A 22321-nucleotide genomic window follows, 5' to 3' on the forward strand; every position below is an offset into this window, starting at 1 on the left:
CTAGGGGGAAATTCCTATTTAGGAGGCGAAACAAGAAAACTGCTTCCCTATCTGGAATTGGTATCGTTGATATTTTGTCCCTACAAAAGCACGTAATAAAAATACCCCCAATAAAACATTAAAAAAAATATTTCAAAATCACATCAATCATGAATTGTTATAATAATTCTGATGTACATTTATGACATGTATTTTTTTTTATATATATACAACTTGATATTAAGATAAACTTACTATTATATTTTCTTTCTTCTCTTCCGATTTTTCAATCATGATGTATATTTGCACGAAGAGGTACATTTGTGAATTTCACTTTTTTTTTTTTTTATCAAAATTAAATTATTTAGAATTTATCTGGTTTTTTTTGTTATTAATGTTTCATTATTTATGTTTATACCATCAACTTGAGATTGAGATCAGATAATATTTTTTTTACGTCTCACATCTTCATTTTATAAAACTTACAAATAGTTACCGGATAATTCATTATAAAAAAAAACATACATGTAAGAGCAACTGTAAAAGGACTCTGAGTTATTTAATCGAAAGAGTGTCTAAAATGTTTTATTATTTATTATTATGTATAGTCAAATTATCTACATTATTTATGCACACAATTTTTTATGTGAGTCACATATTAGAGCTGTAACAAACAATTATTTAAATTTAATTAATTAGGAAAAAACGTGATTAATCTGACATTTCTGAAAGTTGTCAACATGTACTTAATTAAAGTATTTTAACTTAATTTTAAAATATGTTACAAAAACACAGTGGTCTTGATTTACATATGTATATGCTTATATTCCAGTGAGACAGCACTACATTTAAAGAAACAATTAGTTTTTGATTTAAATTTTGTAGTCCGTGTAATTTTGATGCCCTTGATAGCCCAAAAATACAGATCTTGGGGTGCGGAAAAAAATCCGACCAGTACCGGGAGTTATAACATCTCAAAGAGGAAGTGACGTTCTACGCATAGATTCCAATTTGTTGAAATATGGCGGCTCCTCAGAAAGAAACCCGCGTAGCGGGAGGAGGATTTTGGAATCCACCGCAAGTCCAATACAGCCAGCAAACACACAGTTTGTTAAAGGGTAGGTTCGGTCATATGTCGTTCATTTTCAAAGTGCTCGAAATCTATTTTTGGGTATTTTTGTCCGATCGATCGACGCTACTCATTGGACCATTGGCATTGCCATTCACTTTCGACACACTATTTCGACCACTTTATAGTCTAATCAAATGTTTCCATACGTCATATCTATTCGTTCTATACGTTTTTGATTGCATGATAATTTCTTAGTTGGTATGTCCTTGCCTTGCCATGCTTGTGGTCTGAATAACATTTGTACCTAAATGAATCCGGGTCCGTTCGCATCCACTTATGTTTGCCCCTATCACTTTCGCACCCTTCATGTTTGCGAACAATTTTTATTGGTTTTGTGTTTAATAACTTTGCAATCAAGATTTGGCAAGTATATTCCTATAACATGTATAAGCATATTTGTTGTCATTGTCTAAATGCTGTGGGATTCAGCTGTCAACGTTCTATTTTGTGTTGAATAACTTTTAATCATGTTTTGGTAAGTGTATTGCTATAACTTTGTTTCAATCATTGACTTGCTTCAAAATAAAGTAAGATTCTGACTACGTTTTTTTTTGTGTTGAGTAAATTTTATCATGTTTTGGTTATATTTTTTTGTTTCATTGTTTAAGATCAAAGGGACCAAGATGTTAAAAATAATTATCTTTTTGTGTTTTTCATTTAAAATCTTAAATTCAATGTTTTACTCTTACCAAGCTAAATAAATGCATTCCGTATTTAAACCTTAGCAATTCAACTGGAATTTAAACTAAAATTGCAATTTGGGCGTGAACGTGTAGAGTGCGAACAGACCTTGGGTGTGAACTTGCGAGGTGCAAAAGTGTATTGAGCGCGAACGGACCTGATACCTACCTAAATATAATAATTAGAATTGATATATATATGTAATTATTTTAATGTATGTGATGTATGTAGCAACAAGCATTTATTTAGTGTTATATATCTGTATGTTGAATCTGTATTTCTGAAACTGTATGCCTAATAATTCAACTAATTTCCATTTCCCTATTTCTTATACAAATCGGGCACGAACGCAAAGGGTGCGAACAGACTTCGAGGGCAAACATGTGAGGTGCGAATGTGTAGGGTGCGAAAGTATATTGGGCGCGAACTGCCCTAATACCTTATTATTTGTACATGTATCAGCGGCTGTTTGTGTTTGAATCAAGTAAAAGGATGTTAACTAAAAACTCTTAGTTTGATTTATATATAATAGTTGTCTTTAGTCCTCCAAACCTAAGTCAACTATATTACAATACTCAATAGTCAGCTTTGCTTACTTTTTATATTCAGAAATGATGCAAGAATCAAGGCTTACAAATACGCAACAAAGGAACTTGGAAAAATCTCTTAGAGGTAAGTTGTACATCAGAAAGTTTATATATGTATACATGTTTATATTATACGGGTAGATGTCATCATAAAAAACTTATACTATTGATTGGCTCTAAAATGTCCTTAAATAAAAATTTGAACAATTTAAACAAGGAAACTTACAGCCTAGCTATTAAATTTAAAACAAAACAATTTATGAAAAAATAAATATGATGGAAAAGGAACTGTTCAACCACTGAAAAACTAGCTCTTGACTTTTGACAGACACAGAAAGAGTATGGTGCAGCAGGGTTTAATATGTTTGTGAGCGCTCAACAATCCCCTAACCAAGCTTACCTAGCTAGAAAAGTGGTGTATCATGACCGGCACAACGTATTTAAAGAACAAACTGTAAAAAACGTAACTGTTGCAATTGCATTGGCTGAACTCATTAGATTACAAATTAATACCAATTTCCAAATTTTATATTTATTAAACTGATAATTAGCTACAGATATAGACTATATGTTTTGGGTAGATAACATTAGACATTTACACAGCAGAATTCTTTAGACATATTTACACAACAGAATTCTTTAGACATATTTACACAACAGAATTCTTTATTTATACCCTGATTCTTACTTATCCTGCTTGTAGTCTTAAAATCTCCATTTGCAACATACATAGATTTTTAGATGACACCATTCAGAAGAAGTAATAAAATTAACGGTACCAATTTTCTTGCACCAGATGCGCATTTCGACAATACATGTCTCTTCAGTGATGCTCGTTGCCAAAATATTTGAAATCCAAAGCTTATATAAAAGATAAAAGTAAAAGTCCTTAAGTTCACATCAAGTCAAGTAGATCATTGTTTCATATAAAATCATATTTCATTTTGTCTGTTAACATCTCAAAAAGGTCTTGTCAATCAATTTATTCATTTATTTTTATTTATTTTTTTATCTACAAGTATTTTTGATTTACATTTTAACATGTTTAATGATTTAAACAATTTCTTTTTCTTGTATGAACATGATGAATAACAAAATGTTTAAAACATCTTAATCACATCAGCTTGAAAAAGAGGAATGACAACTGAGCAATAAAATTGTTTTATTTTAGGTGGAGGTACACTTCCGCTTCAGTGTCCACCAACACATACAAACAAGAACAAAGAAGTTGTAAAACCAAGGAAACAAAGTAAAGTTCTCAACCCAAGGTAAAATATGACATTTTATTAGCCAGCAATTACGACTAAACTCATATAACTTGTAACAAGGGGGAATGAATAAATACAGCTGTCAATTCTGTGTTCTGCTCTCTCTAAGCATTGTCATTAGCATGAATAAATAATCCATAGAAGAAAATAATATGTTTATTTAACTTCTAGAACAGCCGATATAATTCCAAAAACATAATTTACATATGGGACAGGGATACTAAAATAAGATTCTTGTATATGGACCAAAAGGGACTTTCTTAGATTCTACAATCCGTGTTATATTTCAAATTTGTTGAAGAAAATGTAAAATTTAAATTGCAGGAACTACAAACCAACAGTTAGAACAAAAGATCAAATAGAAGCTAGTGGTGCTTATGAAAAAACTGATTATACACCAGCACACAACTCAAGTAAGTTATATTGTTTCATGACATCATGGTAAGATTACATGTATATATATATATATGTACTATCACACATCATATCAAAACATCATGAAAAATTATACACTTGCATGACTAAACTGCAATACAAGTGCTGGTGATTATTTTACTTGTGGTGGATTCAATTTTCATTGATTGAGAAAAATTGAAATCAATTTTTGTTGATATATGATTTTGTGGTTTTGCCAAAATCTGCATTCAAGCCTACATGTATACAAAATTTCTACTTTGTTAACATAAAATTGGTGTAAACCACAAATCCACAAAAAAAATAAGGAATCCACAGGGTTGTTTTGTTTAATAATGGATATTGTAGTTTCAGGTGAAAATGTAAGTAAAAACTAAGACAAAAATCTTATATATTGTTACAGTCGAATTAGCTCCCGATATAGCCTTTCTGTGCTAATGCTGTGTAAAGCAAACAACAATCAATCAATATATATTGTGACGGTAAATCTGATATGTCTCAAATAATTAATATAAATTCAGAAATTATTGTGAACTTTATATGAATGGGAATAATGTGATGGAGTGAGTATCACAATCAAACGACCTCCCATTCTGATATCTATCTGTATGCAGATATTCCTGAAATTGCAATATTTAATCTCTTATTTTTTTCCATTATTCATACATGATTTGATAAACCCACTCATTAATTTCTGAATTTATAGTACAATGTATGTTTGACTAAAAAGTAATTAAGGATATCAGCATTCTCTGTAATTTGTATATTATTGCATTTACATGTGTACTTCTATGTTTGTAACATTTATAATTTTTAGTGGGCAGAGACAATGAAAAGAATAAACAAAGATTAGCTAACATCATGGCATTTGGTGAAGACATAGACCCAAAAGACAAAAAGAAGAAGAAACTTCAGGTCCAAATACAGGAGCCTCCTGTAGACAGATTTGATGAATGTATGTTAAAATTTTATCTTTGTAGAATCAAAACATTTATGCTTTTAAAATAATGAGAACCTATAGACAAAATCTTCATATTTGTATAGATGAAAACATTTTAGCTTTTAAAATGAGGAGTAAATGCATAGACATGTCATGCATGTCTTCATCATGATTTACACTATTACTTGTGTGAAAATACTTGGTATGTTGTCTTAGTTATAAAAAAGGGGTGTTTTGATTTATCTTTCAAACTATTATCCTTAATTAGGAATTGAAATCAACAAAGGGACCATTTTTACAATACACCTTTTGAGGACTGTGTGAAAACTTTTACAATAACCCAAATTTGCTTTGTTCAATTTTCTTGTAATTTTAACACACCATTTGAACCCCTTTTAATTTTGTTGTTAATTTCAATTATTGGATTTGGTGAACATAACAAACCAATCATTTGATTAAAACAAAGCTTATATTTCTTTCCGAGGTACATGTATGGATTTTGACAGTCAGATAAATAAAATGCATTTTGTAAATGTGAAACATAAGCTCAATCTAGTACTGTAAATTCAGAAATTATTGCATGCATTTATTATTAGGATTTTGTCAGTTAAGACTTGAACGCAATTTTAATTTTAACGATTTTGAGTTTCGTCCTGATATACATGTATTTTTCACTTTGCTAGCTTTGCACATTTTTATGCCCCACCTATGATAGTAGAGGGGCATTATGTTTTCTGGTCTGTGCCGCCGTTCGTTCGTCTGTGTGTCCATCTGTGCGTCAGTTCGCTTCAAGTTAAAGTTTTTGGTTAAGGTAGTTTTTGAAGAAGTTGAAGTCTAATCAACTTGAAACTTAGTACCATGTTCCCTATGATATGATCTTTCTAATTTTAATTACAAATTAAAGTTTTGACCCCAATTTCATGGTCCACTGAATTGTACTTGGGACACATTCTTGTTTACAACATGCATGTACAAAATATCTTAATAAAAATTTCAACCATTTATATCTATGTTTACTTTTTCAGTGCAAGCAGAAATTGATGAAAGAAGAGGTTTCCTTAGAGAAATGGAAGACCTTGGACAGGGAGCAAAATACAGAACTGTTATAGAAACTGAATGCTCACAGGTAAAGTTTTATATTGTTGTTAAAAATCTCTGTAGATGAAATATTTCACAGAGAATATAAGGTAATAAAAAGTATTTACATTGAATGGGTTATGAATTAAGTGTACAATGGGTCTTAGTGTTCCTGATCAAATCATTAGTACATATGAAATAAAAAGAACTAGGCTATGCTGAGTGTCTATTTTGGGTAAATAATGGATAATTTTGAGGGATCAGTTCAATGAAATAAGAAAATGATGTCCTTGTCATATAAATGATTAATGTCTAAAGTTTCTTTCATATTTATGAATAACTAATAAAAGGATGCAGAAATTTCATAAAGGTTGAAAAAATCGACAAAATTGCTTAAAATCCTACCAAGGCTTTCAGTATTAAAGTATTTTTCATTCTAGAATCAGAATGCCCTTAACCTCATTTTCATTGGTCAGAGATATGTGGTAAACATTTATCTTAAAGACTTTAAAAAATAAAATTCAATCATTCAGGATCACATAAACTTTTAACAATTTCGGGAAATTTTCAATTATATAAGAAATTTTTCACTTGGAACAGTAACTTAATTCCTAATGGTTTTCAAATACAAAGATAATGCAATAAAAAAGAGCTGGTGTTTGCATAATTCTAATTCATTAATATTATTTATTTTTTGCAGTTGATAAGAGAAATGGAGTTACTTGATAAGAAAAGATCAAGAGAATTAGAAAAAATGATTGAAGAAGACAAAAGACGGAGAGAGAAATCATGATATGATAGAACATTAACATCTGACACTACCAAAGGAGACACGTGTTCAAACTCCTTAAAAAATGTCTTTCATAAATATATATTAAAAAGTTCACTGTTAAAGATGAACAATTCCCAAACTACATTCCCCATATAGATATTATGTATCCATTGTCACAGCACAGAAACTTAAACCTTAATTATATGTGTTGCTGATGTTTGTTATAAAACATATGCTTAAGATCATAAACATTTACGAATATTCTGAGTTCCAACATGTAAATATCAAATGTGCAATCTTGAATAGTATATGTGCTTACCATGAAATACAATTAAATGTAGCAATTAATCTTTAAAAAATAAAAAATTAAAAGATAGTTTAGTCTAGTATTAAAAATATGAAGACTTATCTAGTATGTTTTAAAAGAAGAACATTCTCAATATTGTTTTAGATGTTTAAAGTTTTAGCTTGTTTTTTAGCTCACCTGGCCCGAAGGGCCAAGTGAGCTTTTCTCATCACTTTGCGTCCGGCGTCTGTCGTCGTCCGTCGTCGTCGTCGTCCTGCGTTAACTTTTACAAAAATCTTCTCCTCTGAAACTACTAGGCCAAATTAAACCAAACTTGGCCACAATCATTATTGGGGTATCTAGTTTAAAAATTGTGTCCGGTGACCCGGTCAACCAACCAAGATGGCCGCCATGGCTAAAAATAGAACATAGGGGTAAAATGCAGTTTTTGGCTTATAACTCAAAAACCAAAGCATTTAGAGCAATTCTGACATGGGGTAAAATTGTTTATCAGGTCAAGATCTATCTGCCCCGAAAATTTCAGATGAATCGAACAACCTGTTGTTGGGTTGCTACCCCTAAATTGGTAATTTTAAGAAAATTTTGCTGTTTTTGGTTATTATCTTGAAAAATATTATAGATAGAGATAAACTGTAAACAGCAATAATGTTCAGCAAAATAAGATTTACAAATAAGTCAACATGACCGAAATGGTCAAATGACCCCTTTAGGAGTTATTGCCCTTTATAGTCAATTTTTAACCATTTTTCGTAAATCTTAGTTATCTTTTACAAAAATCTTCTCCTCTGAAACTACTGCGCCATATTAAACCAAACTTGGCCACAATCATCATTGGGGTATCTAGTTTAAAAATTGTGTCCGTTGACCTGGTCAACCTACCAAGATGGCTGCCATGGCTAAAAATAGAACATGGGATAAAATGCAGTTTTTGGCTTATAACTCAAAAACAAAAGCATTAAGAGCAAAACTGGCATGGGTTAAATTGTTTATCAGGTCAAGATCTATCTGCCCTGAAAATTTCAGACGAATCGATAGTCAATTTTTAACAATTTTCATAAAATTTGTAAATTTTTACTAACACTTTCAACTGAAACTACTGGGCCAATCATTATAGATGGGGATATATGTACGCAGCAAGAATGTTCAGTAAAGTTAGATCTACAAACATATCACCATCACCAAAACACAATTTTGTCACGAATCCATCTGTGTCCTTTGTTGAATATTCACATATACAAATGTACCAAGGTGAGCGACACAGGCTCTTTAGAGCCTCTAGTTTTAAAAATTCTGTTCTATATTTTTATTTGATAGCTTAAAGTGTTGAAAAAATAAAAAATAGAATGTTCAGATTGTAAAATTCTATAACAGCATTGCATAACTATATTTTCATCTCAACCAATCCGTCCATAAATGGCCAGCCATTTACATTCATTATTTGAGCATTGATTTCATGTATATGTATTTATTTATGGAAGTAAAAATGTAGCACTATTACAATGTATTAATGTGATAGCATATTTTATTTATTGTTTATGTGTTTTTACATGAATAAATATATTTGTAAATATCAAACGATGATTTTTTATTTGAATGGATTTAAAGTGCAAATAATTCTATTAAAATAGATTGATGTAGTCATTAAACTGAAGCATCAACATATTCTGATTTGAATTAGATTTATGGCAATTGGACAGTACAATATTGACTTGTTATTTAATGAAACTTTTAAGTATTATATTCATGGTTAGTTTTATATAGTAGTAGAGGAAGCTGGAGGGAATCACTAGCCTTAGGTACAATTTGGTGAGTCTTTGAATTTAGTCGAAAAAGCAAGAAATAGCGATCCTACATTCCTTCTTTTTGGTTGGCATGAACCACAAATATTCACTCTGTGATTAAAGTTTTTGAAATTAATCTTCCTTAAACTATCCTGGATTTTTACCAAAATTGGACAGAAGCTCCTTACAATCATAAGATAGTATTGCAGAATATTCTAAATGATTTTTTTCCCTCATTTTTGTTGAGTTTGCGATTAACAGCAATAGAAGGCGAGACACTGTGTTCCGCGGAAACCTTTCAATTTTTTGTAGGTTAGTCTTAGGTATGTTATTGACTGACTTCCTGACTTCTATAGGTATCTGAAGTGTGGGTTATTGATAAACTTCAAGTCTTAGGTATGTTATTGACGGACTTCCAGACTTCTATAGGTATCTGAAGTGTAGGTTATTGATAAACGTCAAGCCTTGGGAATCTTACTCCTTAAAAAAAGGAAACACTTCAAAAGGTTTTTAGGTTCCTAATTTTGAAACAGTTTAAAAACTGTTTCAGAACATCAAGAATTAAAGATATGTGGATTTGTCTCTCAATTTACAGTTGTGGTATGGATGCTGACCTCCTGGACAAGATAATTTGATACACTAGTTTACATTATTGTATTATGTGTTAAGTGACAGAAATATGAACTCGGTCAATGAAGCTGAAAAGAAGGTCATGGTAAAATATTGTCTGGGTGCTGAACTTCAAGACATGATTCAATCATCCAGTAGTTTAAAGATTTATTTGAAGGGAGTGAAACAAAAAAAATAGATGTTTAACTTTACCAAGTCAATAAAGTGTTGGAAACTTTTGTCTAGATAGTGATCTACACTTTGGGATACACCCATGATTAAATAATGTTTATTGAAGGATCAAAACACTTTGATGTACTGTTAAAATGTAACTAATTATAAAGTCAAATCAATGTAGGAAAATGTAGTTCACAGTGAAACACTTTTGACTGATTGCTGTCCTACTTTCAAGGGGCACCAATTAACATAATCACATTACATTGTATGAAGCCAACTTGTTGCAGAATCATATGGCAGAAAATTAAGATGACCTACATGTAATTTATGCTTTAGAAATCATACATGAGTTGACATGAAAACTGAGATATGAAATGTAACAAGTCAATGAATGGAAAAATGTAGCTTTGTTTCTACCATTTGTCTGGATTCCAACTTTTAACTCTAGGGTGCATCCATACCCTAGTTTATGTTATCATATTAGGTACAGCAACTGATATTTAAAGCTGGACTGAATCAATGAATCGGAACAATGTATTGTATGGCCAATTTAGATCCTACTTTTTGTTGAGACATTAACTTCCGTCGAAGAAAGGTCAAGATGGGGATAGTGATCGAATGGCAGCGCAATTAACAAACTTCTTAAAAGCTGTATATTTTAGAAAGTGTAAGACCTGGATGCTTCATACTTTGTATATAGATGCCTCATGTGACAAAGTTTCCGTCTGTTATATGCCCACTGTCTTTGACCTCCTTTTCATTGTCAGTAAGTACTTGAAAAAGTTGAGATTTTTTTGTAATGTTAATTTCTGTCTTATTATGAGTAAAAGGATAAATATACATGAATTTATTATGTGCGTACCTTGAAAGGTTCCAGGACTGTCAGACAGTTTTTACTTGACCTCAACCTCGTTTCATGGATCAGTGAACAAGGTTAAGTTTTGGTGGTCAAGTCCATAATCCAGATACTATAAGCAATACTGAGGTCTAGTATATATTTTGGTGTATGGAAGGATTGTAAGGTGTACATGTCCTACTGGCAGTTTTCATCTGACCTTGACCTCATTTTTATGGTTGAATGGTTATAGTTAGGTTTTGTGTTTTGGTATGTTTTTCTTATGCTGTTTTCAATAGGTATATTTTATTTAGAGTATGAAATGATTGTTCGGTGTACATGTGCAACTGGCTGGTATTATCTGACCTTGATCTCATTTTCAAGGTTCAGCGGTCAAAGTTAAGTATTTGAGTTTTGGTTTTTTTTTCTAATACTATATGCAATAGGTCAACTATATTTGGTGTAGGTAGATGTTTATGATGTACATGTCAGTATTGCTGGTTTTATTTGACCTTAATCCCATTTTCATAATTTATTGCTCAGAGTTAATTTCTTGGTCTTCGGTCTGTTTTTCTAGAGCCTGCAACTTTAGTTTTAATTTTATATATAGGACTGTCAACATAATATCAATGGTTATTGAAGAAAGCGAGACGACATTTAAACGTGCGCTATCTTGTTTCTAAATAAGCAATATGTCAACTATATTTATTGTACTGAAGGGCTGTACACTGTACATGTCTTCCTGGCATGGTTCATCTGACCTTGACCTCATTTTCATGGTTCATTAGTCAATGTTAAGTTTTCTTTGTTAAGACTGTTTCTTAGAAACTATAAGCAATAGGTTAACTATATTTAGTATATTGAATGATAATAAGATGTACATTTATTTTATTTTTTATTTATATGACCTTGGCTTCCGTTTTTTTATCATGTAAAGTTTATGTGATAGTTGTAGTAAAGCTTTATATTTAGGACTTTATTTAGAACTGCCGGTTGTCAAACGTCGATGGAAAACTATATAAGGAATAAAAAAACCACAAGTAACCATTCAGGCTCTGAAGAAGGACAGAAACCGGTCAGGCTTATCATCCGGCGCTATTGTTGGGTTAGAAACGATTTTATTGGTTTTTCTTTAATATATGTCAAATTTTTTGTTAAGTTCAATTTATACTTACAGTTATAACATAAGCATTGGTTTAACCTAATTTGGTTTACCTTTTTTTCTAAAGAATTGTTAGACGCACAGATGAATTCAAAATGAATTGATTTTTAATAGCATTCCTATGGACACCAGGTGTGCAACTGGTAATCTTTTGCTGACTTTCGTCTTCCCTGTTGTGATTTTATTATTTCAATAAAGCAACATCTTAGCAGGACCTGCATAAGTCAGGATTATTTATCTCCTATATTCCAGAATTGCATTTCCTATCGAAATTTCCTTGATAGAGGGTTGCTGCTAACACAGTAGCTGTTTAACCAAGAGTTCCAAGTTGTGCAAGGTTTTTTGGTGGGGTTCATGTTGCAGTCTTTCATTTTCAAAGTTGTGTTTTGTAGACAGCTGTTTGTTTGTATTTGGGTTTTTTTTTATTTTGCCGTGGCATTGCCAGTTTGTTACTTTTAATGACCAGTGGCAATTATTTCATGCATGTTTAGGACCAGGATAGAGATTTGCAGTAAATGCCAGTGAAACAGCAACCTAATAGCCTTTTAACCTAAAGTATCCTTCTGATCATTGTATCAGATATTTGCCATAAATTTGACATTTTCAGTCACTGTCAATTAAACCCGCGGTTCAGAACATTTACTCTTTGTCCGATAATGAGTTTTGTACTGCTGTTATACTCTTATCAACTGAACTATCTGGATAGGGGTCTTCATTTATTTGTTCTTTATTAAGGTAATTTTTTACATTTTTTTTTTTGCTTAATTTTCTTCATTCTTTTCTTTTTGTAAAGCCCCTCCAGACCCTCCCTTCTGGAAAGTTGTATTATCGACTACAGGCACAATTAACACAGTTTGCAAAGAAAAAGTCATAGTAACACCAAACATTTCATCATTAGTCTCAATTGCTTTGCTGTTAGTGAGAAGTGAGTCTTAAAAACAAACAATTAATGAGGGTCTGGATGGGTTTACAGAAGAGAGAATAATGGCAAAAAAAAACCTTAGAGAATGGACAATAAAATCAAAGAATACAAAAATGAAGGACCCCCTAATCCAAATACCCTATAATGAATTCAAAACAATGACATAACAACAAATGGTCTTCTGAAGGAGTCAAGTGTTGGTGGTTGATGTGATTGCTAGTCCTGTACAATATTTTTGGTGGCTCCTGATCATTTTGATGTCTTAAATATTATGATTGAGAAAACCAGCTACCTGTCATGAATGCCAAGAATTGTATTTTCTTCAATATGTTCATCCATGTACCTTCTGGACTTATTTTCCCTGACAAATCAACACACCTTTATGAACAGTTGGTAGACAAATTGACATGCCTTTATGAACAGTTGGGAAAACGAATTGACATGCCATAATGAACAGTTGGTAGACAAATTAACATGCCTTTATGAACAGTTGGTAGACAAATGACATGCCTTTAAGAACAGTTGGTAGAAGAATAGACATGCCTTTATGAACGGTTGGTAGACAAATTAACATGCCTTTATGAAAAGTTGGTAGACAAATTGACATGCCTTTATGAAAAGTTGGTAGACAAATTAACATGCCTTTATGAAAAGTTGGTAGACGAATTGACATGCCTTTATGAAAAGTTGGTAGACAAATTAACATGCCTTTAGGAACAGTTGGTAGACAAATGACATGCCTTTATGAAAAATTGGTAGACATATTAGCATGCCTTTATGAAATGTTGGTATAAATTAACATGCCTTAATGAACGGTTGGTATAAATTAACATGCCTTTATGATCGAACAGTTGGTAGACAAATTTACATGCCTTTATAAACAGTTGGTAGACAAATTAACATGCCTTTATGAACGGTTGGTAGACGAATTGACATGCCTTTATGATCAGTTGGTAGACGAATCGACATGCCTTTATGAACAGTTGGTAGACAAATAAATATGCCTTTATCAACAGTTGGTAGAAAAATTAACATGCCTTTATGAACAGTTGGTAGACAAATAAACATGCCATAATGAACAGTTGGTAGACAAATAAACATGCCATAGTGAACAGTTGGTAGACAAATTAACATGCCTTTATGAACAGTTGGGAAAACAAATTGACATGCCATTATGAACGGTTGGTAGAAAAATTAACATGCCTTTATGAACAGTTGGTAGAAAAATTAACATGCCTTTATGAACAGTTGGTAGACAAATTAACATGCCTTTATGAACAGTTGGTAGACAAATTAACATGCCTTTAAGAACAGTTGGTAGACAAATTAACATGCCTTTATGAACAGTTGGTAGACAAATGACATGCCTTTAAGAAAAGTTGGTAGAAAAATTAACATGCCTTTATGAACAGTTGGTAGAAAAATTAACATGCCTTTATGAACAGTTGGTAGACAAATTAACATGCCTTTATGAACAGTTGGTAGACAAATTAACATGCCTTTAAGAACAGTTGGTAGTCGAATTGACATGCCTTTATGAACAGTTGGTAGACAAATTAACATGCCTTTAAGAAAAGTTGGTAGACGAATTGAAATTCATTTATGAACAGTTGGTAGACAAATTAACATGCCTTTTTGAACAGTTGGTAGACAAATTAATATGACAGCTGTATAAATCTCAAAGCAGAAAAAAATAAAATTGTAACATGTATTTAATACAAATTTCATTAAAAATAGAACAATAACAAATATTATGCCAATTGATTTTACAATACTTTTGCTGAATCAGTGTTTAATAATAATTTTTGGTCTTGAAATCCATCCCTTGACCCCTCCCAATAATCCTCCATCATAATGAGCCACACAGTTATTATTGAATGTCTTATTCAGTGATGCCATTATATCAGATTCTATCAGTTTAAAAAATCGTCTAGGAGTATAGCCGTCACGTGATGATCTGCATATAGTCACAAATTTGACTGATTTTGTCTTTAAAGATTTAAAAATATTCTGTAATGTTGCTGTTCTTTCTGCTATCTCTTTTCTTGTAGGATTATGTATTAAAACTGCTGAATCTGAAGGAGAATTAGCTCCCATACATATGCCATACTGTGGTGGAAATGTTAATTTGTAAGTCTTTGGAGATGTATTTAAACAAAAGCCAACCCTTTGCATGGCTTTCAATTGCTTATTATTTAATTTTTGAAAAGAGTGTATGATTTCACTGATGGCATATTTAACTGCATGGTGTTGCTTTGAGCAGAGATGAATCTTTTTATTTTGCCATAAAATTTTCTGTAAATATGTATTTACATCAGACGTAATTTTTGCTAACTTTGGACAATTCTTGTTCATTGCAACTGGCTGTTTTGGGTTTTGACAAGTATAAAATCGTTTAAAAAAGTCTAAAGCTGTTGTCAATATATTGTCTACATATCTTTCTTGAGCAAGAGATTTTGGACATATAAGTTTATTTAAATAATTGTTTATGTGTTTCAGCTCCACTTCCTTCACTCCTAAATCAAGAAGAGGCTGAGATGCGTAAACACATCCATAGTAATCCTCGTCCAAATCAAGAATAATCTCCTCATTATTCAAAAGCCATTTTGCGTTATTCACATACTTTACAGCAACATTTTCTTGTATTTCTTCATAAGTAAAGGTTCTTTGTATTCGACATTTACTTTTTGGTATGGAAACAACAGTCACATTATCGCTTTCATAATCTGCATAGATGCAATTGTAACGGGAGGATTTTTGTTTGAATTCACACATACAGAAAACCTGATACTGAGTATTATCCTCGCCCTTTACGTTAGCTATTCCAATCTGATGGTGTTGAACAGAATATGAAGAATTATGATTCTTTTTGTCCCATTCTGGCCATATCCAAATTACTCTTTTTATCAGTCCAGATATAATGGCTTCCTGAAAATATTAGTGAAGTAATTAGAATTTGGATACATAGTGTCTCCTCTATTGCAGTTAACCATACTAAACCCCCATATTGATATGATGATTTTGCAAGATCCTTATCTTTATAACAATTATGACATACTTGCATTTCATGACTAATTTTGAATTCTAATATGACGTCCTTATTACGCTTTGTAAACAAAGCCGTGTTCTAATGAGCACAAAATATGTTTGACACATGCGCATAAACTTACTGTGTATATTAACGTTATTCTCATCGTTATCCTTTTAAATATATACATTCACGCTCAGTGTAAAATATCGACAAATATAATGCCTACCCGTGTTAAAATGAGCATAGAGCATGACATTAAGGAATTATTTCTTAAGTAATAACTTTGATTAGGAAACATGATTAGTATGAGATTTCATATAAAGGTAACATAGTGAAAACAATGCACTATCTTAATACAAAACCTTAACCCAAATTGGGACAACCTAACAGAAACACAGACTAGAAATAATAAACCCCTCCCCCCTTTCCCCATATCATCATAGCAGGGACACTAAAATTGTCAGAACCAAATGAAAATTCCAGTATTGAATCACTGATACAGAATTTGACTAAAACAGTTTAATCTCCTCAACAGCTGTAATGCTATGAATAAATATTTAAACATATATTTAAGTTATGTTATGCTGTAGTAAGACTTTAAATAGACATTAGGTAAAACATATAGCCATTGATTTGATAAAGTATTATTAATTCGATAAATTGCATCATTACTTTTGTCATTACAGTGAAATCAAAGGTTTGTCTTATTATTCTGTGTTGTCATAATCTAAAAATAAAAGTGATCAGTAATGAAAGACGGTTAGTCATTACTGAGTACTATAAATCAGATAAAAGTGAAAAAAAGTAAAAATTGATAAAAATCTATCAGGTGTCAGCCATCTGTTGTTTAAAACCTATGATGCACTGATGAAATCTTTTTTTATAGCTTGTAAATTCTTGCATCAGAAATGTTACATTTATCAAATCTGAATTTCAGGTCATGCTAGTCAACAGATTTTTTGCATAACATGAAAGCATTTTTAATATCCATATCATAATATGAAACATTTTATCATAATATAAAAACATTTAGTTTTATATTATGAAAAAAAGGAAGAGGGAACCAAAAGATTAAGTCTAAAAGATTATTACTGTTAGGTAACATTTATGGATAGAAGAACTATTGAAACTTTTTGTGATGTAGAAAATAAATGGACATATGTATCATTTTAAAGACAATTGTGAAACTTGATGCCTTATAAATGCCTTTTAGTCATGATAGCATAAATAAACTTACAATTATAAAGACATCATTCCTTTGCAATAACAACTTGAAGTCTTGTCTTGTTTTTGGCCATCTAAATGTTGGATAGTCTGGAAAATGTGATGGTGGTGCCATATCATCATGGCCATCAATATGAATCTACAAAAAAAATATCATTATGTTGTGATCTAAAACTTCTGTAAAAAAAGAGAAACTAAAAATAGGTGCAATGCTTCTAAATACATGAAATATCCTAGTATGAGTTGCATTCATAGACATGTATCTGCAATCTGAATTCAAAATACATATCAGTGTCCAAATCTGCAAGGATCTAACAGTACTTAATTCTACTTTCTGTGCTGGTGATTATGACATCAGCATACTTTAAATTCAGAAACTATTGCGAATTTGTCATTTTAGACCAAAATGATTTTTTAATTTTGTTAAATATTGAGAAATTGTTTAATTCATATATAAACCAGATGCTCCGCAGGGCGTAGCTTTATACGACCGCAGAGGTTGAACCCTGAACGGTTGGGGCAAGTATGGACACAACATTCAAGCTGGATTCAGCTCTAAATTTGGATTGTGATTAAATAGTTGACACAGCATAGGTTTCTGACACAGAATGAATGTGTTCTAATGAAATTAAAATTTTTGTTTTCTCTTAGAGCAATTCACTATGCTGTTGAAGATTATTCCTCTAAAAAAAAATTTTGAAGAAATTTTCTTTTTATTTATGAAATTTCAAATGAGAAAATTGAACCCAATTTTTTTAATCACATCCCCCTTTCCCTTATTCCAAAACTAATCTCAATTAAAATTTCTAATGGAGTTTGCAACAATTACTACTCATTTAAATACATCATAAAATATTAAGATGTAAAAAAACTGCTTGTTATCACGGAATGGTAAAGATTATTTTAATTTATCAGTTGGTAGTAAAAAGTGAATATACATTGTATATTGTATATATAACAAAGATTTAAGTTGATTCTGGACAAAGAAAGATAACTCCAAATAAAAAAAATTCTTACAATTAGATATTTCTTGCTTACTATTCTGGACAAAGAAAGATAACTCTAATTAAAAACAAAATTGCTATTTCACAATATTTTGCAATAAGATATTTCTTGCCATTGCGCAATACTGTGCAATTGAAAAGACTTGCTATTGCACAAAACTTAATATAATAATTTTAGATCCTGATTTGGACCAACTTGAAAACTGGGCCCAGAATCAAAAATCTAAGTACATGTTTGGATTCAGCATATCAAAGAACCCTAAGATTTCAATTTTTGTTAAAATCAAACTAAGTTTAATTTTGGACCCTTTGGACTTTAATGTAGACCAATTTGAAAAAACAAGACCAAAAATGAGGAATCTACAGACACAGTTAGATTTGGCATATCAAAGAACCCCATTTATTCAATTTTTGATGAAATCAAACAAAGTTTAATTTTGGACCCAGATTTGGACCAACTTGAAAACTGGGCCCAGAATCAAAAATCTAAGTACATGTTTGGATTCAGCATATCAAAGAACCCTAAGATTAATTTTTTGTTAAAATCAAACTAAGTTTAATTTTGGACCCTTTGGACTTTAATGTAGACCAATTTGAAAAAACAAGACCAAAAATGAGGAATCTACATACACAGTTAGATTTGGCATATCAAAGAACCCCATTTATTCAATTTTTGATGAAATCAAACAAAGTTTAATTTTGGACCCAGATTTGGACCAACTTGAAAACTGGGCCGATAATCAAGAATCTAAGTACATTTTTAGATTCAGCATATCAAAGAACCCAACCGATTAATTTTTTGTCAAAATCAAACGAAGTTTAATTTTGGACCCTTTGGACCTTAATGTAGACCAATTTGAAAACGGGACCAAAAGTTAAAAATCTACATACACAGTTAGATTCGGCATATCAAAGAACCCCAATTATTCAATTTTGATGAAATCAAACAAAGTTTAATTTTGGACCCTTTGGGCCCCTTATTCCTAAACTGTTGGGACCAAAACTCCCAAAATCATTACCAGCCTTCCTTTTATGGTCATAAACCTTGTGTTTAAATTTCATAGATTTCTATTTACTAATACTAAAGTTATGGTGCGAAAACCAAGAAAAATGCTTATTTGGGTCCCTTTTTGGCCCCTAATTCCTAAACTGTTGGGACCTAAACTCCCAAAATCAATAACAACCTTCCTTTTGTGGTCATAAACATTGTGTTTAAATTTCATTATTTTCTATTTACTTAAACTAAAGTTATTGTGCAAAAACCAAGAATAATGCTTATTTGGGCCCTTTTTTGGCCCCTAATTCCTACACTATTGAAACCAAAACTCCCAAAATCAATCCCAACCTTTCTTTTGTGGTCATAAACCTTGTGTCAAAATTTCATAGATTTCTATTAACTCAAGCTAAAGTTATAGTGCGAAAACCAAGAAAATGCTTATTTGGGCCCTTTTTGGCCCCTAATTCCTAAAATAATGGGACCAAAACTCCCAAAATCAATACCAACCTTCCTTTTGTGGTCATAAACCTTGTGATAAAATTTTATAGATTTATATTCACTTTTACTAAAGTTAGAGTGCGAAAACTAAAAGTATTCGGACGACGACGACGACGACGCCAACGTGATAGCAATATACGACGAGTCGTATAAAAAATTCAAATAGGAGTTTAAATTATTGTGATTATCACCTTGTAGCCTTTTCCCCAATAAATAAAAACATCGCAATAATTTCTGAATTTACAGTACTTAAATTTAACACAGAAAGTAGAACAGAAGTTTTCAGTTAAATTGATTTGTTCTTATAAGTTATTTTTATCAGACAACTAATTATCAATACGTCAAAGAATTGGATTCAGACCTTTTTTTCTGCAAAATTCTACTGATTGTTCTAACTGAAAAATATAATATACAATTACTAAAAGTTAATGAAAGCTACAAAAATGTAGATCAAAACCAATTTCAACTAATAGATAAATTGTGTTTCCAGACTTAAAATAAACCAGCACACATCAAAAGGGTTTAGTGTAAAAATGTCATACAGTAAATTCTTGTGAAATTTTTTACTAAAATCAGGTGTATATGTATGATATCTCGTTGAAATCAAAGCGTCTTGGTACTACACATAAACCATTTTGTAAACCCCTTTATTAAAGTGCAATATCTTTTTTTTTTATAATTTTTGCAGTAGTATAAAAAAAAGTGCAGTACTTACCAAGGTATTGCCATGTTGAGATATTGCTTTAGCATTAGCAGCATACTTACCAAGGTATTGCCATGTTGAGATATTGCTTTAGCATTAGCAGCATACTTACCAAGGTATTGCCATGTTGAGATATTGCTTTAGCATTAGCAGCATCAAACCAATAAGGTATAACTGAAAGAATGAATACAATTATACATATATAATCAATGTAAGCAAATCGACAAAATGCTAAATGCTGAATTGTCTGAAAGAATCATTTATAATCATGTGAATCATCATATGTAATTATGTTTAACTGAACATCCAGTGGCAAATATTTCATGAATACATTTATGAACCTTAAGAACAAATTAATGTAAACTTTAAGTCCAATTGGTCAAATTTTGGATAGATCTGCAATGCAAGTCAACCTGTACAATGTACATATTCCTTGTGTACCAGTATTTAAACTGTGTGTTTCAACCACAATATTCTGTTGGACTTAATTTATTAAATAGACCTTTGACTTTAAAACACCCAGGGGCACTACTACTTTAATGGAACAGATAAGTCAAAGATATTGATTATACATGTACATGTGTACAGGTGTCTGATTATACATGTGTACATGCGTCTTTTAATTTTTATACAATGGTTCACCTGGATCCTTTGACATATTTACAATGTACATGCAACTTTTTTAGGCTGTACTCTACACAAACCTAGATGTTGAGCAAGACTTCCATTGTGGCATCTTTATCTTCATACTGTCAAGCTAAGGTTCATAATTATCTTCATACCTTTTTCCTTTTGTTTAACATGTGTTGTATATGTAGATGATTTGTCTTACGCTTTTTTAAAAGGATTCTGTGTCCTAAGCAATTTGGAAGCCATATCAGAATATCATTCTGGACAGAATTATGACACAACTGGGAATTAATTGACTCGAAGAACCAAAAATCTGCGAAAGCAAATTTACAGATCTAACATTGTTGGGTTGATGTTTAGACGAGTTGTATATATATATCACTTTATCTTAATAATTTTGACTAGTATAATGATATATCACATATACATGTACCTTCGTGATGTTCTTCTACTACAAACAAACTCAATGGTGAGTTTGGACCAGTTCTTCTTGACCAGTTACCCCCTTTTCCATGGTAGACATTTGCGTGTAGCAGCTTCTTCCAAGGAACTTTGATCTGTAATGGTTCACCTCTGATATATCTCTTCTTTATATCATGAGATCTTATGTCAAAATGTGTATTGGCTGTATTATACCTCAATAAACACAAGTATAGCACTACAATAGATGCAACAAAAGCAAGTGCAGCTATGTTACCAAGTATGGTTCTCCTACAAATTACTTTCATTCTTCGAAAAGTCATTTACTTAAATGAATGCGATAATCTATATATCATGGCATTTTAAAATGTCCACTGCACCATAGAACGGAATATTAATTAATATATTCACACGTTGAACAACATTACAATATGTACATGTCAGCTGGTCAGGTGAAACATCAACAGGGAGATCAAACTGTTTTCTTTAGAGTTATCTTCTCCTGATGGAATCCTAGCAGAGGCACCAACGGGTTATAAACTAATTGCCCGTTTAAAAAGACATTAAAGCCAGTTTTTGAAGCTCTAAATGGAATGAAATAAAATCAAACTCTATAGACAACAGCTGTAAATCATCTCCCAAGGTGAACATGATTGTAGCAGTATTGATTTAATTGTAACTGCGACCAGGAACATACTGTTCCCAGCTGCGACACCTGCTCACATTCAGATTAAATTACTTTGGCTTTCATGAATGTTAGATCATATAATAATGATGTATTGAATTTCGACACCGATACATACAATGTAAATAAAACATTGTATTCATGTTTTTGTAATATTGCGAGATAACTTTATTGTTTGTTTTTCCAAGAATTTGTATCCTTGCCGGTTTTTCTTGCTGTTTACATGTCTATATAAATATATATGTATAGCTATAAATGACTTTGGTCCTAAACGGTGCTTTTTTTTTCAAAAAGAAATCATATATAAAGAGAAAGTTTTGACCTTTGATGGTTTTAATATTTTTTTCTATAATATTTCTAAGAACATAAGTTATGTGCATATGTCTTTGTTAGAACAATGGCGTTTTACCCCTCTCAGTTTTCTGATATTTTGTTTTTTATTTTTTTTAATATACAAAAAAATAATGATGTAATGCTTAGAAATAG

At 31.3% G+C, this 22321-nt stretch overlaps 2 protein-coding genes across 2 annotated transcripts; one reads left to right on the plus strand and one right to left on the minus strand.

The window, feature by feature from the left end:
• The first annotated feature begins 910 nt into the window (after nucleotides 1–910).
• LOC134725476 (UPF0193 protein EVG1-like) lies at nucleotides 911–7222 on the plus strand. Its single transcript, XM_063589317.1, has 7 exons — nucleotides 911–1097; nucleotides 2402–2464; nucleotides 3551–3647; nucleotides 3972–4060; nucleotides 4879–5016; nucleotides 6027–6127; nucleotides 6779–7222. The coding sequence occupies exons 1-7, from the start codon at nucleotides 1001–1003 to the stop codon at nucleotides 6869–6871; spliced, it is 678 nt and encodes a 225-aa protein (XP_063445387.1). The 5' UTR covers nucleotides 911–1000; the 3' UTR covers nucleotides 6872–7222.
• A 7115-nt stretch (nucleotides 7223–14337) lies between these two features.
• On the minus strand, nucleotides 14338–21798 carry LOC134725477 (UPF0489 protein C5orf22 homolog). The gene is made up of 4 exons (XM_063589319.1): nucleotides 21164–21798; nucleotides 20213–20274; nucleotides 16912–17037; nucleotides 14338–15571 (listed from the first exon to the last, which is right to left on the minus strand). The coding sequence occupies exons 1-4, from the start codon at nucleotides 21471–21473 to the stop codon at nucleotides 14429–14431; spliced, it is 1641 nt and encodes a 546-aa protein (XP_063445389.1). The 5' UTR covers nucleotides 21474–21798; the 3' UTR covers nucleotides 14338–14428.
• Between the last annotated feature and the right edge of the window lie 523 nt (nucleotides 21799–22321).

Source organism: Mytilus trossulus, chromosome 7, assembly GCF_036588685.1.
Source record: "Mytilus trossulus isolate FHL-02 chromosome 7, PNRI_Mtr1.1.1.hap1, whole genome shotgun sequence".
Lineage (NCBI taxonomy): Eukaryota > Metazoa > Mollusca > Bivalvia > Mytilida > Mytilidae > Mytilus > Mytilus trossulus.

Coding starts and splice junctions, on each gene's coding strand:
- LOC134725477 (XM_063589319.1), bottom strand. CDS start 21,473: ATGACTTTTCGAAGAATGAAAGTAATTTGTAGGAGAACCATACTTGGT. Junction 20,275..21,163: donor AGTAGAAGAACATCACGAAG/GTACATGTATAT, acceptor TCATTCTTTCAG/TTATACCTTATTGGTTTGAT. Junction 17,038..20,212: donor CTCAACATGGCAATACCTTG/GTAAGTATGCTG, acceptor TTTTTTTTGTAG/ATTCATATTGATGGCCATGA.
- LOC134725476 (XM_063589317.1), top strand. CDS start 1,001: ATGGCGGCTCCTCAGAAAGAAACCCGCGTAGCGGGAGGAGGATTTTGG. Junction 1,098..2,401: donor AACACACAGTTTGTTAAAGG/GTAGGTTCGGTC, acceptor TTTTATATTCAG/AAATGATGCAAGAATCAAGG. Junction 3,648..3,971: donor AGTAAAGTTCTCAACCCAAG/GTAAAATATGAC, acceptor TTTAAATTGCAG/GAACTACAAACCAACAGTTA.